The sequence below is a fragment of the Panulirus ornatus genome, chromosome 58 (assembly GCF_036320965.1).
Source record: "Panulirus ornatus isolate Po-2019 chromosome 58, ASM3632096v1, whole genome shotgun sequence".
NCBI lineage: Eukaryota > Metazoa > Arthropoda > Malacostraca > Decapoda > Palinuridae > Panulirus > Panulirus ornatus.
This window is the reverse complement of record NC_092281.1, coordinates 12,109,488-12,126,595: the sequence shown is the minus strand read 5'-3', so window position 1 is coordinate 12,126,595 and position 17,108 is coordinate 12,109,488. Positions and strand designations below refer to the sequence as shown.

Below are 17,108 nucleotides of genomic sequence, written 5' to 3'. Positions count from 1 at the left end.
GTAAGAGAGATGTGTGGAAATAAAAAGAGCGTGGTTGAGAGAGCAGAAGAGGGTGTTTTGAAATGGTTTGGGCACATGGAGAGAATGAGTGAGGAAAGATTGACCAAGAGGATATATGTGTCGGAGGTGGAGGGAACGAGGAGAAGAGGGAGACCAAATTGGAGGTGGAAAGATGGAGTGAAAAAGATTTTGTGTGATCGGGGCCTGAACATGCAGGAGGGTGAAAGGAGGGCAAGGAATAGAGTGAATTGGAGCGATGTGGTATACAGGGGTTGACGTGCTGTCAGTGGATTGAATCAAGGCATGTGAAGCGTCTGGGGTAAACCATGGAAAGCTGTGTAGGTATGTATATTTGCGTGTGTGGACGTGTGTATGTACGTGTGTATGGGGGTTGGGCCATTTCTTTCGTCTGTTTCCTCGCGCTACCTCGCAAACGCGGGAGACAGCGACAAAGTATAAAAAAAAAAAAAAAAAAAAAAAAAAAAATATTGGAAATAGGATGGATTGTACGAATATCGAAATTTGCCGACGATACTAAGTTGGGAAATAAATCTACAGCAGAAATTGAACGTCTGCAGCTTCTAACAAACATAGACAAACAAATTGGTGGGCTGGGCTCACAGGTGGCTAATTAATCTTAACATCGACCACGGCAAAGTTTACGTTATCGGTAGTAGAAACGAAAAGGCAAGCTTCGGTAGGAAGTCTGTTTGAGGTACATGGCGTAAATGTGGAAAAAAAAACTTGTGCGATGATCTCTGGTGACCTAAAGCCAAGTCAGCAGATGACAGAAGCAGTGAAAAAGAGCCGGCAAACTACATGGACAACGATTTCGAATTTAAGTTTAGGGAAATTATTCTCGTCCTCTGCTATACATTGATCCGTCCCCATCTTGGGTATTGTTTACTTTTTGGTAAACTTACATTGGAGGGGGGGGGGGGTAGCCTTAAGGACACCCCACGGGTTTACTTGGCCAGAAAATCCAACAAACGACAGTGGTCAAAACGAGCTCGGGTGGGTGTCCATCTGGAGACAGGGGCCCGTACTAAGGGTCCGTAGCAGGGGATAAGTTGCTACATTTTAGCGAAGAATCCATAACCAGGCGAAGACCTAGACGAGGGCCCACACCAAGCTAAGGGCCTAGCGAAAGACCCGGCCCAGGCTCAGGCCTAACGAAGGGTCTCGACTAGGGCAAGGTACAGTGATTTTTTTTTTTGCTAACAATATTTTCTTCTGAATTATAAGACTGTAGCTGAATTAGCTGGGTTGCCCTGGGGTCTGTCATCCTCCTGTTCGTCTTTCCTCTTCCCTAACGATATCCTCCTCCAAGAAGCACTCCGTGGAACCCTCTAACGAGCCCCAGCCAAATACTTCAATTCCTGAAAACCCGTCGCCGCCAGTCATCAGTCCAGGAAAGAGATTCACAGGTTCATCTCCCCGCCATCTGAACCCTGTTAACCTGGGATCCAGAGCATCCGATGCCTTGCCTTTCAGAGACGTGGTTACCGTGTTTGACAAACACCTCGCCAGCCCACCAACAACAATAGAATGTTTAACTTGTATGTAACGCTATCTGGCTTAATGACCTTGACGTGGTGTTAACCATTAAATGCAACAACATACTCACATACTTAGCTTAAGCTGGTGTTTGTCTATGTATACGCACACAGAAGGAAAATATAGTACACACACACATATATATATATATATATATATATATATATATATATATATATATATTCAAGGTTAAGAGGGGTTCCCACGAGTGTAAAACTTCTTTTGACACACTCATAGTAATCACATACATAAGAGAACCTAATAATTCTCTCAATGCATTATAACACCAATTTGGTTTTCGAGGGTTCCTGTGAACATTAATCTACAGAAACACCATTGTTTCCAGCGTTCCACTTCGGCAATGGTTCCTTCGCACGGTACACGACCAATCCGGCCAAGTTGCCCGAAGTCAACACCAGATCTTTCCAGCTTACGTCTGGCAGACTCCCGGGCCTTTACTGGCAACAGCTACAGACAGTGCATCGCTTGCCGGACACCTGGCAGTGGGAAATGGGCAGGAGACCTGACGGTGGGTGTTGAGCAGGAAGGGCTTTGACCTTCTCCTTGGAAGGGCACACCTCTCCCCTCCTCCTCCCTCCTTCTTCCTCCCTCATGCAAGACCGATATGCTCGTGTCACCTCCTGCGCGGCGGCCATGGTGGTCGACTCAGTATAGCCAAGCCCCTAGTTAGGATGATGTAGGATGCCTCTAGCATGGTTGATCCCCCTCGAGATACCTTCATTAATTCCCAAGTTGGTATGTAGGTTCCTTGTGTCTCTGGTCTGGGTCATAGTGGGTAACGGTACCTGTGCTGATCGCCCTTGCTTTTGGTCCAAGGTATTTTGGAATGACGGTGCTTTTATGTACTTCTGTGACTGCGTGTGGATCCCCCTGGTTCCCAGCAATAGATTTGCAGCCACTTTATTATCCAATATCTCGGTGAAAGACGATCTTGTTTTCAAGACTCCCTGGCCGCCTTGCTCAGGCCCACCTCTTAATAAGGAATCTTTGATCCCCTTCCAGTTGTTGGCTTCGTTAATTCAGTGAGTCACCCTGGCACTAATTCATGATCCATGAGATGCCATTGCTTAAGACTTACTGGTTCATGTCGACCCTTGGTCCACGGTCCTCATGGCTGACAGGATCCTCGGTTCAATGTCCACATGACCAGTGGGATCTTTGGTATAGTGTCCACATGGCTAGCCGGACCCTTGTGTCGTGGTCCTCATGGCTTAAGGAGCTCTTGTTTCATGGTCCAAATGGCAAACATTCCTTTGGTTCATGGTCTACATGGACAGTGGCGCCCTTCGTTCGTGGTCCGAATGGCTGGCTATTAAGACCCTTTGTCGAAGTCCTTCAGACAAAGACTACGCTTGTGGTGGTGGTGGTTCGCGAGGCCCCAGGTTCCAATCCTCAGGTGATATCTTCTTGTTTACCTTGCTTCACCGTTGTCTTGTGTGAGAGGTTTCACCGGCCGCCTCCTCCTGCAGCGTGGACAGCCATGAACACGGTGGTTCGACCCGTTGCCCCAGCAGCCCTCTTTGGCATGTCTGTGAACGCTCACTAACATGCCGCTCTATGGGAACTTCCCACTTGAGGAGGTGCAATTTCCTCGGTAATGACCCGGGAGGTCGCCTAGTGGACATTCTTCGCCTCAAGGACTCGTTTTCGGCCACAACGTCTGGCTAGCTAAAGAAAACGACGGACTGTTGAGTACCCACACGCGCGGCTGAAAGTGGTTTCAGAACTCCCTCTCAAACTTGCGCATTCTTCACTGTTTTACTTTCTGGGGAAAATAGACAGACCATGTAGATCTGCTGCTGATTATAATCATGAATTCAAGTCGTATAATGCAGTGTTGACGCAGCAGACAGGGACCATCACCCGTTACTGATGTAAATGGCGGGAACGCGTCACTGGGACCATGGCAGCGGGTGGGGGAGAGATGCCGACCAGAACAGATTCCAGACGGTACTTAAGACTGGACGGCGGCCTCGAACCCTGGATCAAACACCGCAACAGGTGGCATATACAACCCTTTAACTTCATGTGCCATTCAACACCACCGGTTCCTTCTATTTTGATTCTCATCGTGGGAAAAGGGGAATCTGCTACGAAGAGAACCATAGTGTCAAGAAGAGAAGTGGCCTCTCAGCTCGGCACCTTCCACCCTCCCTCCCATCCACCGATAACATGACCAAGATTCATGCCTCTGTCCACCTACGTGGCACTCTTAGCTTTTGGTACCTTTATGTCGTTCGGAATGCACCTACCTGCCAAGGGCTCTTCTGGTGCACCTGCCAGAAGCTCTCCTGATGGACTTGCCAGGGGCTCTCTTGGTGCACCTGTTAGCAGCTAGAGGCTCCTCCCCTAGTGCACCTGCCAGGGAATCTACTGGTACACCTGCAAGGAGCTCTCTTGGTGCACCTACCAGGGGCTCTCCTGGTACACCTGCAAGGGGCTCTCTTGGTGCACCTACCAGGGGCTCTCCTGGTACACTTGCAAGGGGCTCTCTTGGTGCACCTACCAGGGGCTCTCCTGGTACACCTGCAAGGAGCTCTCTTGGCGCACCTGCCAGGGACTCTCCTGGCCCAACCATCACAGATGATAAAACATTCTTAGCTCTGATATAAACGAGTGCCCTTCAACCCCTAAAAGAGCGAGTCAACCCACAGGTGGTGGGGGCCGTTCGAGCGGCCTTCCGTATTGCTAACATTATGGGTCATGGCCGCTGCCTCACGGATCCCCATTTCTCATACATGAGAACACACCAGACCCACTCAAGGGCCGGCAACAAATAGGTATAACGAGGGGTGATTGTCTTGGCCCTGGTGGGACGGCGTACCTCCTGTAAGTGAGTGCCACACGGCCCCCGGGACACTTGGCCTGACGGTACGAGCGCCAATCCGCTGCTCTCCCCCCCCTTCCTTCCCCCCCATCTGTACCTTCTAACCGCCCCTGGGGAGCACCCTGGCACCCAAAGGCCTCAGACACATCACCACTGGATTCCCCGAACTGTTAATGACCAGTGGTAGCCGTCACTGCCCGGTACCTCATTAATTTTGATTAATTATTAATCAAAATGTGAATTCTTTTGATACACTAATTAAGAGGCTGGGAGATAAAAGGGAGGAAGGAGGCCTATCTTACCAGCAACTGACTGATACTGAATGTAAACCAGGTTGACCTTGTTATGGGTGTGGACCCAGCCTCCAGTGGCACTTCTACCTCGATAACCTAAGTCTGGACGTACCTATGAAAGTCTGTACGCACCTTTCAAGGTCTAGACGCACCCATGAAGATTTAGAGGCACTTTTGAAAGTCTGGATGCACCCATGAAAGCTTAAACCAACCCGTGAAAGTCGAGACGTACCGATGAAAGTCTGGACGCACCTGTCGAAGTTTGGAAGCCCCTATGAAAGTTCTAGACGCACCTGGGAAGGACTCAACCCACCTAATAAAGTCTAAACTTACCTATAAAAGTCTAGACGCACTTTTGATAGTCTAGACGCACCAATGAAAGTCTGGACGCAACTGTGAAAGTCTTGACGCACCTATGGAAGTCTACACGCACGTATGAAATTGCGGTCGTACCCGTGAAAGTTTAGACGCATCTATAAAAGTCTAGACGCATCTAGGAAAGTCTGGACTCAATTGTGAAAGTCTAGACGCAACCTTTGAAAGTCTGGACGCACCTATGAAAATCTGGACACGCCTGTGAAAGTCTAGGCGTACCTATGACAGTCCAGAACGCACCTGTGAAAGTCTTAGACACACCTATGAATGTCTGAACGAATCCACAAACGTTTACATGTACCTATGAGAGATGGATGGTGAGCGCTGAGGGAAGTGTGCGCCAGCCTCTTTAGGGTGGCTGGCTGGCACTAACGGTGGCGTTCCGTAAGTGAACAATTGAGATGTAATTGGCGAGCAGGTGTGAGGGGAGGTGATTAATGACGACGATGATGATGATGATGGCGGTGGTGAGGTGGAGGGAGTCACTTACTGTGTGGGTCGCTGACGTTGTCGGTGAAGAGGACGCTGCCGTCCGTCACCAGCTTCATCACGCGGCCAGAGTTCTCGCTGTACAGCTGCTGCCGGTACTTGTGGTGGTGACGAAAGTTCCTGGTGTTGTTGGAGGGTGTGCTGCGTGTGTTGCGGACCATGAGGCTGGGGTCTGAGGCGGTGATGCCTGGGGGGCCCGTGGGGCGGGGCACCAGGGGCGTTAGGGCTGGGGTGGGCGGGGGCGCGCTGCTCCCAGACCCCAGGTCGGAGAGCGGACGGGGGCGACGCGGCCGGTGGCGGACCCTGGGGGCCCCGCCGGCGGAGTGCTGCCGATGCCGCGGCGGCGGATGTAAGCGGTACGGCGACGCCCCTGGGGCCCCGGGCGTGGTGCTGGGGGCGGGGGCCGACGCGCCGCCCGCCACCAGCAGCGGCAGCAGCAAGAGCACTCCCAGGAGGCAGCCGCGACCCAGCCACCACCCAGGGCACATGTCCAGCGTCCTGGGCGGCCCGCCTACTCCGACCCAAGGCTCGGGGGGCCACACAGGAGCCGCCTCATGACTCGACACCCGAGCACTGGTCACTGCACACTGACCCACTCACTGCGCCCGGGCACTGGTCACTGCACACTGACCGACTCACTGCGCCCGGGCTCTTCTCACTGTACACTGACCGACTCACCGCACTCCACTGACAACATCCTGGTGATCTGGACCCGTGTTGACGCGGCAGATGGACACCAGCAACTGGCCGGCCCCCTGGCCCAGACCCGGCCCTCAGCGCCACATCGGCCACACCAGCCAATCCCGGCAGCCTCAGTCAGGGGGGCGTATCCTGCCGCTGGCCCGCCCACTCCTCGCACCGCCCCTAACCACCACACCACACCATCCCCTTCACCATCTGGCCGTATTCTCACACCTGTATGGGAAATAGGCTCGATTCTCAGGACCAGAGAAACAAGAAGGAAACTGGATTGGTTCAGGTGGGCGGTATGGGTGGCCATAGTGACGGGGTGGGAGGCGCTGAGGAGCACGTGGTGTGCATGTCAAGCGGTGCACCCCGGCCCCTGCCACCTGCCTCCCTCCCTCCCTCTCGCACTCAGATTGTGAATGAATGTTCTCCTGCTGCTGCTGCTGCTGCTCACTGTCACCTGCTGCTGCTGTACACTGTCACCTGCTGCTGCTGTACACTGTCACCTGCTGCAGCTCCCCTCACTGTCACTTCCTGCTGCTGCTGACCTCTTCACTGTCAGTCACTTGCTGCTGTGGTGTTCACTGTCCCCTGCTGCTGCTGCTGCTTTCTACACCCTCACCTCCTGCTGCTGCTCCTCACTTTCATCTGCTGTCGCTGGGACAAGGGGAGCCGGTCAGTAGGGAAGATAGACGGTGCGAAGTCCAGGGACATGAGTAGTGGCCTGAGGGTATATACACTTGTGTCCTCTGATCTTCCTCCTCTCGCTGAGATGGCATTTGTACGAGCCAGAATCGTAGAGGAATGACGCTTATAGTATATATATATATATATATATATATATATATATATATATATATATATATATATATATATATATATATATATATATAGTGTGTGTGTGTGTGTGTGTGTGTTGATTAATTTCAGTTGTTTGCGCGCACCTTTTTTCACGGGCGGTTTCTAGCACCTGGGCAGCGCCAAATCATAGTTGTAGGTACTTCAGACTCTGGACCAGGTTTTAGGCTTGCGCACGTTGGCCTTGTGAGATGTTTTTAGGCCACTCAGAAGTGACCACTTATTTCAGTTTTACAAGTCTGCCTTGCTAGCCAATAAAAGGCCATTTTAAGAAACCTTTTATGAAAGCCATTTTTTCCCCGCACGATGCCAATTAACCCTGCTAAGTGTGTGTGTGTGTGTGTGTGTGTGTATATGTATATATATATATATATATATATATATATATATATATATATATATATATATATATAGAGAGAGAGAGAGAGAGAGAGAGAGAGAGAGAGAGAGAGAGAGAGAGAGAGAGAGGTGGGATGAAGAAGAATAGTCGCTAGAGGAAATGAGAGGTGTTTGGGCGGTACTTACAGGGAAGGAGTAATAATGTATAAGGGATGCATAAGAAAAAGCGGCAGGAGGTCAAGAGGAAGCTGCAGGGGTTGAAAAAGAGGGCAAATGAGGGTTGGGGTGAACGAGTACCATGAACTAGGGACAATAAGATTTTTTGGAAAGGTAAATAACGAAATAATAAAAAACTAATGGAGACCGGTGAAATGGGCAAAAGGAGTAGTGATAATGGTAGTGATGAAGTGAGGAGGAGAGAGATGGAGTGCGTATTTTGAAGGACTGCTGAATGTGTTCGATGATTGAGTGTTAGATGTAGGATGTTTGGGTCGGGGTGGCATGCGAAGTGAGAAAGTCATGGAGAGTGGGTTGGTGAAGAGAGAGGAGGTAGTGAAAGCCTTACATAAGTTGAAATGTGGCAAGGCGGCTGGAGTGGGTGGTATTGCAGTTTAATCTATCAAGAAAGGGGGTGACTGTGTTGTTAATTGGTTGGTAGGGATTTTCAATACATGTATGGATCATGGTGAGGTGCCTGAGGATTGGCGAAATGCATGTATAGTGCCATTGTACAAAAGCAAGAGGGGTAAAGGAGAGTGTTCAAATTAATGAGGTAAAAGTATGTTGAATATATCTGGTAAGTTGTGTGAGAGTGTATTGACTAAGGGGTGAAAGCTTGTACGGGGCGATTGACTGGGGAGGAGTAGTGTGGTTTCTGAAGGTGTAGAGAATGTTTGGATCAGATGTTTGCCATAAGGAATGTATGTGAGTAATACTTACAGAAACAGATGGATTTGTATATGGAATTTATGGACTTGGAGAAAGCATACGATAGGGTTTACAGAGATGCCTTGTGGAAGATCTTAAGAATATACGGTGTGGGAGATAAGCTGCTAGAAGCAGTGGGAAGTTATTATCAAGGGTATATGGCATGTGTACGAGTAAGAAGAAGGAGAAAGAATGCTTCCAAGTAAAGGCTGGTCTGCGGCAGGGGTGTGTGATGTCACCAGGGTTGTTCAATTTGCTTATGGATAGGATGGTGAGGGAGGTAAATGCGACAATCTTAGGGAAAGGGGTGGACGCGTAGACCGTGGAGGACGAGAGGGCTTGGGAAGTGCGTCAGTTCTTTGCTGATAGTACAGCACAGGTGGCAGATCCGAGTGAGAAACTGTAGAAGTTGGTGACCGAGCTTGGAAGAGTGTGGAAAAGGATGAAGTTGAGATTATTTGTGAATAAAAGCAAGGTTGTTATGTTTAGCAGAGTTGAGAGACAGGTTAGTTGGGGTGTGAGTCTGAATGGAGAAAACCCGGGAGTGGATGAAGTGCGTTGGAACAGTGTGGTATAATGGGGTCGACGTGCTGTCAATGGACTGAACCAAGGGCATGTGGAGCGTCCGGGGGTAAACCATGGAAAGTTGTGTGGGGCCTGGATCCTGTGGTTTCGTTGCATTACACATGACAGCTAGAGAATGGATGTGAGTGGTTGTGGCCTCTCATCGTCTGTTACTGGTAGTCCCAAGCTAACGAGGGAAACGGCGATCAGGTAACTGAGGGAGGATATCCAGAGGTGTTACTGGTCTCCGCCCAGTCGAGTTGACACCGATGATGAAAAGTCACCTTTGGTGAGGCTGTAACCTTGGAACTACAGTCCCGCCAAAGGAGTCCACATTTTCCTGTTACTGAAAGTTGTGCAGTTTGGGGCTACAGGAGCCTCTAGAAAGAGGACCTCGGTAGCACTGGGACAGGCCCTGGGTAGCACTGGGACACGTCCTGGGTAGCACTGGGACAGGCCCTGGGTAGCACTGGGACAGGCCCTGGGTAGCACTGGGACAGGTCCTGGGTAGCACTGGGACAGGTCCTGGGTAGCACTGGGACACGTCCTGGGTAGCACTGGGACACGTCCTGGGTAGCACTGGGACACGTCCTGGGTAACACTGGGACAGGTCCTGGGTAGCACTGGGACAGGCCCTGGGTAGCACTGGGACAGGCCCTGGGTAGCACCAGGACAGGCCCTGGGTAGCACCGGGACAGGTCCTGGGTAGCACTGGGACAGGTCCTGGGTAGCACTGGGACAGGCCCTGGGTAGCACCAGGACAGGTCCTGGATAGCACTGAGACAGGTCCTGGGTAGCACTGGGACAGGCCCTGGGTAGCACCAGGACACGTCCTGGGTAGCACTGGGACAGGTCCCTGGGTAGCTCCGGGACAGGTCCCTGGGGGTAGATATTATGATAAATAGTCAAGATACTAGAAACGAAGGTATGAATTCTTGACATTCTGCGAGATGAAGTCTACGTGACATAGACGCCACCATTCGGTTCATCCTCCCCCTTCCTCCCCTACAGCTGATACGCTGAAGGCAAACGTTCCATTGAGGTGAAACGTTCCATTGAAGTAAACAAGTTGGTTATGTATTATCGCCGGTATTTGTGTCTTGACGAACTACTTACACTGATGTATGTTTTCACGTGTGGCAACTCCCGACCTAACAACCTTAACCATGTTATTTTAGTTCGGCTGGATGATATTAGTTCAGCTTTGATTTCAAGTTGTTATATGAGGTTACAGTTGGTTATGTATTAGCTTCGCTTTGGTTACATCAGCTTAAGTTTGGTTACCTTAGCTTAAACCATTATACTAGCTTAGGTTGGTTCGTGGAAGGACAGTTAGCTTCGGTTATTCTGGCTTAGCTTGATTTAGAGAAGACTTAAGCTTAGAAAGGGATGGGAAAATTAACAATTTAACAACAGATGTAGTAGCAAGTTCAATTATTACACACACACACACACACACACACACACACACACACACACACACACACACACACACACACACACACACACACACGCCAGTGTTAAACTCTCCCCTTAAACACGCAAATAGAAATCACACACATTGGAAAATGGAGTCTCATAGCCATAACATGGATTATATTCATGGAAGATTCTCTGAAACCTACACTGAAGACATTAAAACATGAAGGTGCAGAGACGAAAGATAAAGCAGAGGCCTTAACCTGAAATTAATGAAGCAACTCGTTGGAAAAGATGTCAAGAAATATTTCTGTTGCATCAGAGTAACGTACGAATGAAATAAAAAGATGCCGCTGTGAATACGGAAAGGACACACACACACACACACACACACACACACACACACACACACACACACACACACACACACACACACACACACACACACACACACACAAGTTTCAGAGAATATCCAGGGATGGAGGGGGCGCCCCACGGTGTGGAACCCCGGTCCCCAGCACAGTAAAGATAAGCTAGCACAACACACACGAAAGAGAGAGAGAGAGAGAGAGAGAGAGAGAGAGAGAGAGAGAGAGAGAGAGAGAGAGAGAGAGAGAGAGAGAGAGAGAGAGAGAGAGGATAGAGACGTATACTTGGCTACACTAAGAGAGAAAAAAAAAAGAGGGGGGGACACAGAAAAAAAAATAAAACCCCTTTTGAATTCTTGAGGAGACATGATGGTGTGGAGACTTGAGTGAGTGAGTGGACCAGTGGCCTGGGAAGGAGGAGAGCACAGCCGAGGGCTGGTGGTGGTCGACACAAGCCAGTGCCTACTGGAGGAGGAGGAGGAGGGCACACTAGGACGACCTGGCCGGGGAAGGAGGCGAGCAGCCGAGGGCTGGTGGTGGTCGACACAAGCCAGTGCCTACTGGAGGAGGAGGAGGAGGAGGAGAGCACACTAGGACGACCTCCACCAAGCTGTAGGTATATATGACCAGAGGCTTCAACCGAATCAAGGCAGAAAATACGGACGTCCAAGAGACGGTGGTGGGAGATATGTGAAGTGGACCCGTGTGTGTGTGTGTGTGTGTGTGTGTGTGTGTGTGTGTGTGTGTGCCCCCTCCCTCTCAATCTGTGTACAACCCCCATCCCTCTCCCTGTGTATATACCTGGTTTTTACACACACACACACACACACACACACACACACACACACACACGGACCAGCGAGTCGGTCGGTATCTTCATCAAGAAGTGTGAAGGTTATGATTTACCTCCCAGTCGGCCGCCATGGCTGCAGATTAAAGATCAAGAGGCAGGTGTATATAATCAGGCCAGAGCCTGGGCATCACCTCTGCCTGTGAGGGAGGGAGGGTGAGGGACCAATTTCCAACCACACGAATCCAAACAGCGAAATCGACATCTTGCGAGAGGAGGAGAGGTTTCAGGAGATACCGTCAAGTTCATCTTGTTAGCCAGGAGGGGGGTGTTGAGCGAGGCATTATTGCTCAACGAGCAGGAACGTCGTTGAGCGCCTCATTGATCAGTGATCCCAGCTGGTAAGTGGTTGAGGGCATCAGTGTTCAACGAGCAGGGCCGTTCTCCAGCACATCATCGTTCGCTGGTCCGGGTTGGTAAAGTGGTTGAGTACATCACTGCTTAACGAATCGGCCAGTCGTTGAGGACGTCATTGCTCAACGAACTAGGCGATGGTCAATTAACCCATCTTTGTGCAAACGATCCTGGCAGCCAAACGCTTGAGCCAGTCAATCGTTGAACGCAGGCACTGCTTTACGAAACCGGACGCTCGTTCATCACACCGTTCAACGATCTAGTCAGCCGAGCGGTTCTGAGCACCTGACTGCTCAACGAGGCCGGGCGACCAATTACAATATGATTCGTGCCTCATAAGTCATATGGCCCGAGCAAAAAAAAAAAAAAAGGTAAATAGATAAGTGTGAAGAGATAAATGCAGAAATAAACTACTGGTGATACGTGGAGAGGCAGGTCGGGTGATGGATCTTAATGAAGTGTTACAGAAGCAAAAAGGCCAAAAAAAAAGAGAAAAAAAAAACCCACAGGCAGAGCAAGGCTGCTGGTGTGGTGGTAGGCCATCCATATCTGATCCAGGCAGGCGTCGGGAGGGGCTCGGAGGAGCCACAGTACAGCTGGACGAGAACGGAGGGAAAAGTAAATATACCTGGAAAAGAAAGAATCATTTATGCTTTTAGAGAAGAGGTATGGAGGGAGGGAGAAGGCGCTGGCTGCCTGATGTGTGAGGAAGTCTGGCGCGGGGGGACTGGCCGGCCATCAGGAGGGCCCATCATCAGTCAAGCCAGGCAGACCCCCACCACACGCCCGGGATTAACCCATGTCAGACCAGCATTGGCTCCGCCTACGGGAGGTCCGCTACCGTCTGGGGTCCGCCAGGCACCAAGGTGCAGCCAGCCCCTTTTAGGGTATATCTGCCAGCATTACTTCCTACCTAATGGTTCTCTTTATAATAATATCCCACCGCCAAGAGCCGCGGGTGACTACTCCATTATGGTGCTGTGACTGGCGGCCCCGCCCTCCGTGGGCCACGGCAAGGTGTGTTTTCCGCCATGCCGGGTTTGGCTAACTGATTGGCCAGGGAGCCTCCCTGGCCAGCCCGGCTCCCCACCCCACCGCTGACAGCTTTATCCTCACCGCCAGTTTATATCTTACACGCAGACAACATCATCAGTAGCTGTAGGGTGGGGCTAGACCCCCAGGGTCAAGTTTGACCCCCCCCCCCCTCGGACTCCGAGGTCACCCTCGAACCGGACCCATGGGGCACGCTGAGACCAGACTTCAAGCTCGACCTGCACCCCAGAGGGGTCAAGGTGCATCCCAGACCCCAGGGTTGAGCTATGGTCCAGATCCCCCAGCGTAAGCTGTACCCGTACCCCAGGGTTGAGCTATGGTCCAGACCCCCAGTGTAAGCTGTACCCGTACCCCAGGGTTGAGCTATGGTCCAGACCCCCCAGCGTAAGCTGTGCCCGTACCCCAGGGTTGAGCTATGGTCCAGATCCCCCAGCGTAAGCTCGACCCGTACCCCAGGGTTGAGCTATGGTCCAGACCCCCCAGCGTAAGCTGTGCCCGTACCCCAGGGTTGAGCTATGGTCCAGATCCCCCCAGCGTAAGCTGTACCCGTACCCCAGGATTGAGCTATGGTCCAGATCCCCCAGCGTAAGCTGTACCCGTACCCCAGGATTGAGCTATGGTCCAGACCCCCAGTGTAAGCTGTACCCGTACCCCAGGGTTGAGCTATGGTCCAGACCCCCCAGCGTAAGCTGTGCCCGTACCCCAGGGTTGAGCTATGGTCCAGATCCCCCAGCGTAAGCTCGACCCGTACCCCAGGGTTGAGCTATGGTCCAGACCCCCCAGCGTAAGCTGTGCCCGTACCCCAGGGTTGAGCTATGGTCCAGATCCCCCCAGCGTAAGCTGTACCCGTACCCCAGGGTTGAGCTATGGTGCAGACTCCCCAGCGTAAGCTCGACCCAGACCCAAGGCCAAGCAACGGGCCAGACTCGGGAGTCAAACTATACCCTAAGACCCCAAGGTCAAGCTATGGCCTAGACTCGGGGATCAACAAAGTCAGACAGCTGGAGCCACAGACATCAAGCGTCATGCTGAAGTCAGACACCAATTCAACCTGGGGTCAGGTCCAACGTTAAGCTAAGGTTAGACCTCGGGGTCAAGCTGGAAACAGATCCCAGGGTCGATCGAGACCGCAACCCTTAGGTTTAGCTCAAGGCATTGGGAGTTTAACCCTAAGATGTGTTTACCAGTTGTTGACCCGAAAACCTTTTGACTGCGATCCAAGACGCGAACTGTGGAAGTGCTTGTTAGGTTATGGAAGAAATAGCCGGTTACTTCAAGCAATACCAAGTGCTTATGTTTCCTACATAAGTAAGGTGAATACACCTCTGAAAACGAAAAATGATTTGAAATAACCAAGTGTTTGTAAAATGGTACAATATTATCCCCAATACAAGACGCGAACTGTGGAAGTTCTTGTTAGGTTACGGAAGAAATAGCCGGTTACTTCAAGCAATAACAAGTGCTTATGTTTCCTACATAAGTAAAGTGAATACACCTCTGAAAACGAAAAATGGTTTGAAATAACCAGTGTTGTCAAATGGTACATTATTATCCCCAATACAAGACATTTAAAAGACCTGTACTTAACACGTGTATTCATGCCAACATTAACATTTGGAAGTGTAACTTGTCCATTAATCATGCATGTACCCGAGAGCAGCAGAAATGAAGCCAGTATGAATCACCGGTCAAAACAAAGCTAGGCAGAAATCGAAAGGAAGAAATGAACGAGCAGAGATAACTGGGGCATTTGGAGAGAGAGAGAGAGAGAGAGAGCGAAAAAAAAAATGTACCAGGCTGTCCTAGAAGGAGGTGGCCACCAGGAACTCTCCCAGTACAGGACTGGAGGATTTTTGATCGACCGTAGGAGGATCGAGTTCTCCATGATAGTGGAGTGGCAACCACAAGGCTTCTCTGTGAGAGGTTGGATTCCTCTGGGGCCACAAGTAAAGAGAGTACGTATATGTGTGAATGGGGTGCAGCAGGTCTACTGCTCTTAAGAACGTCCTTAGCACCCTCGGGCGGCGGAGCACCCGTCCACACCCACGATCCACACCAAGTGAAACCTGGGCCCCCTCCGCCCTAGACTCCTGTAGGGGAGGCCAACGTCAGGGGGTAGTCGTTCGGTCAGCGAGAGGTGGGCACCGTGCGTGGCCAGGGGAAGAGCATTCATGGTGTGGAAGTCGGCAGCAGCACATCGGATTTACAGAATTTGTCTCTATTCCTAACTATCCGTCTGTCTATAATTACAAAGGGAATGCAAACAACAGCGGACCACTGGGTCCTTTCGAGGCTGTTTATGACAGTGGAATAGATCAGAAACAGATGAGAAATACCTCGAAACTTTACATCAAACGAGGCATCAAACAAGTTAATTGTGGACCTGAAGCCAAGTACTTGCCATGGCTTTATCTAAACGTACCTATAACGTTGCTCTAAAACTACTCCAAGTGGTAAATCGTTCCATGTGTTCACAATCCTGATGAAGAAAAAGTATTCTTGCTTGATTTGAAAGAAATCAATTGCCTTCGTGTATTGTATCCATTACTGTTAGCTATTTAGATAACAAGATTGTCAGAGTCTTGTGTAATGTCTATATCAGATCGCCTCTTGATCTTCTCTTTTCTAAGCTGAATAGGTTTAGGTCATTAAGACTACTTTCATATAATGTTTCTCTTTCCGAAAATCATCTTGGTAGCTCGGCGCTATACACCCTCTATTTTCTCGAGTAGGTTGACTAAAACTGTACAAAATATCGATGGTGGGGAAGCACCAGTGAATTATAAAGTATGAATTACCTAAATTTATACCCTTGAATTCGACTGCCTTTCCTATGTACCTAGAATTTTGTCCTCCTCTGTTACCGTTTCCCCGCAAAACTCAGCATTTGGTCGTCGAAGATTATGCCAAGGCCCTTTTCTTCATCTGTTATGACCTCTACAGGATATATAAATCAGCTTTTCATCTTGTTTATAATGCCGTTGTGTCAAACTTTACATTGATCAATATCAAAATTCATTTTGCTACCCATGAGCCCAGTCCCTCACTTTGTCTGTCTGCTTGCAGCTGTAGAAGTTCAATTTCGGCTGTAACTTATTTCTCACCTTAACATCTACCGCGGATTTTGGTGTCACCGACATACTAACAGAAACTAAGGTTGTCCCATGACTGATCCCTGTGGCACACCACTTGTTGCGTGTAACAGTTCTGAGGTTAGTCCGTTTATCACTGTTTTTGATAAGGTGGAACTCTTCATTTCAGCACCCTGAACTTCAGTTTTCCCTTTGATTCTGGTACTGAGTGTTTTGCCATCCATTTCGTCAATGTCTCTTCATACTTCACCATATTCATAATTGTCATCAAGTAGGGCATTACAACCAACTATGAGTTGTTTTCATTGTCTCCTGCAGTTTGAACACGAGCAACTGGTTCAACACAATGCGACATTGCTTTCCATAATTGGCTCATTTCCAAAGAATTCTTTTTCTTCCTCCTCTCATATCCTGCTGGTTCTCATACCGTTCCATCCACCTAAGATCAGGTTCTGTTGGGCCTGTTAGTAGGAATCTCTTGATGTGTTGAGTCGGAGTAACCTAGTCCATATGACATAGCTTTATAATACAGTTACAACTCTAACCCTTCACAAAAATGTTCTGTATCCACTGATTATTTTCCCCATGACTGTGTCTTGGCCTGACGAAGTATGTCTTCAAAGAGACCCCTTTATCTCTCCACAGACCTATGGTGGCTGTTGCGTCTTCTGTATCACCCATTCCATAAAGGTTAGTGTTTCCATCTAACAGCTTATAGAACATTCTCATTCTTGTAGAAGCTTCTCCTTTTCACTATACAACCTATATACTGCACATCAACATTTTCATGCAAATTGACCAACATATTCTTTATGTACAGACCATTTGAATCCCATGGCAGAGACCAATTGCATGGCGTCCTGGTGTAAGACTTTGGTACACTTGGCCACTTCATTCTTTACCTCCTCTCTCTTCAGTTTGGCTACTACCATCACTCTGTTCCTTCTACGTCCTTGTATAATACTTTTGGGCTTGTAAACATTATACGATGGACTGAATTTAGGGACAATCAGGGAACTTCAGTCCTGACCTCAC

The 17,108-nt window shown here is 49.7% G+C and overlaps 1 protein-coding gene across 1 annotated transcript in view; it reads right to left on the bottom strand.

Annotated features, from left to right (window-relative positions):
- Window positions 1-6,284, bottom strand: part of LOC139766514 (uncharacterized) — a 151,197-nt gene extending 144,913 nt beyond the window's left edge. Inside the window, exon 1 of the mRNA XM_071695240.1 lies at window positions 5,564-6,284. Within this exon, the coding sequence (XP_071551341.1) occupies window positions 5,564-6,050 (487 nt within the window). The 5' untranslated portion in view covers window positions 6,051-6,284. The remainder of the gene's footprint in view (window positions 1-5,563) is intronic.
- Window positions 6,285-17,108: the final 10,824 nt, after the last annotated feature.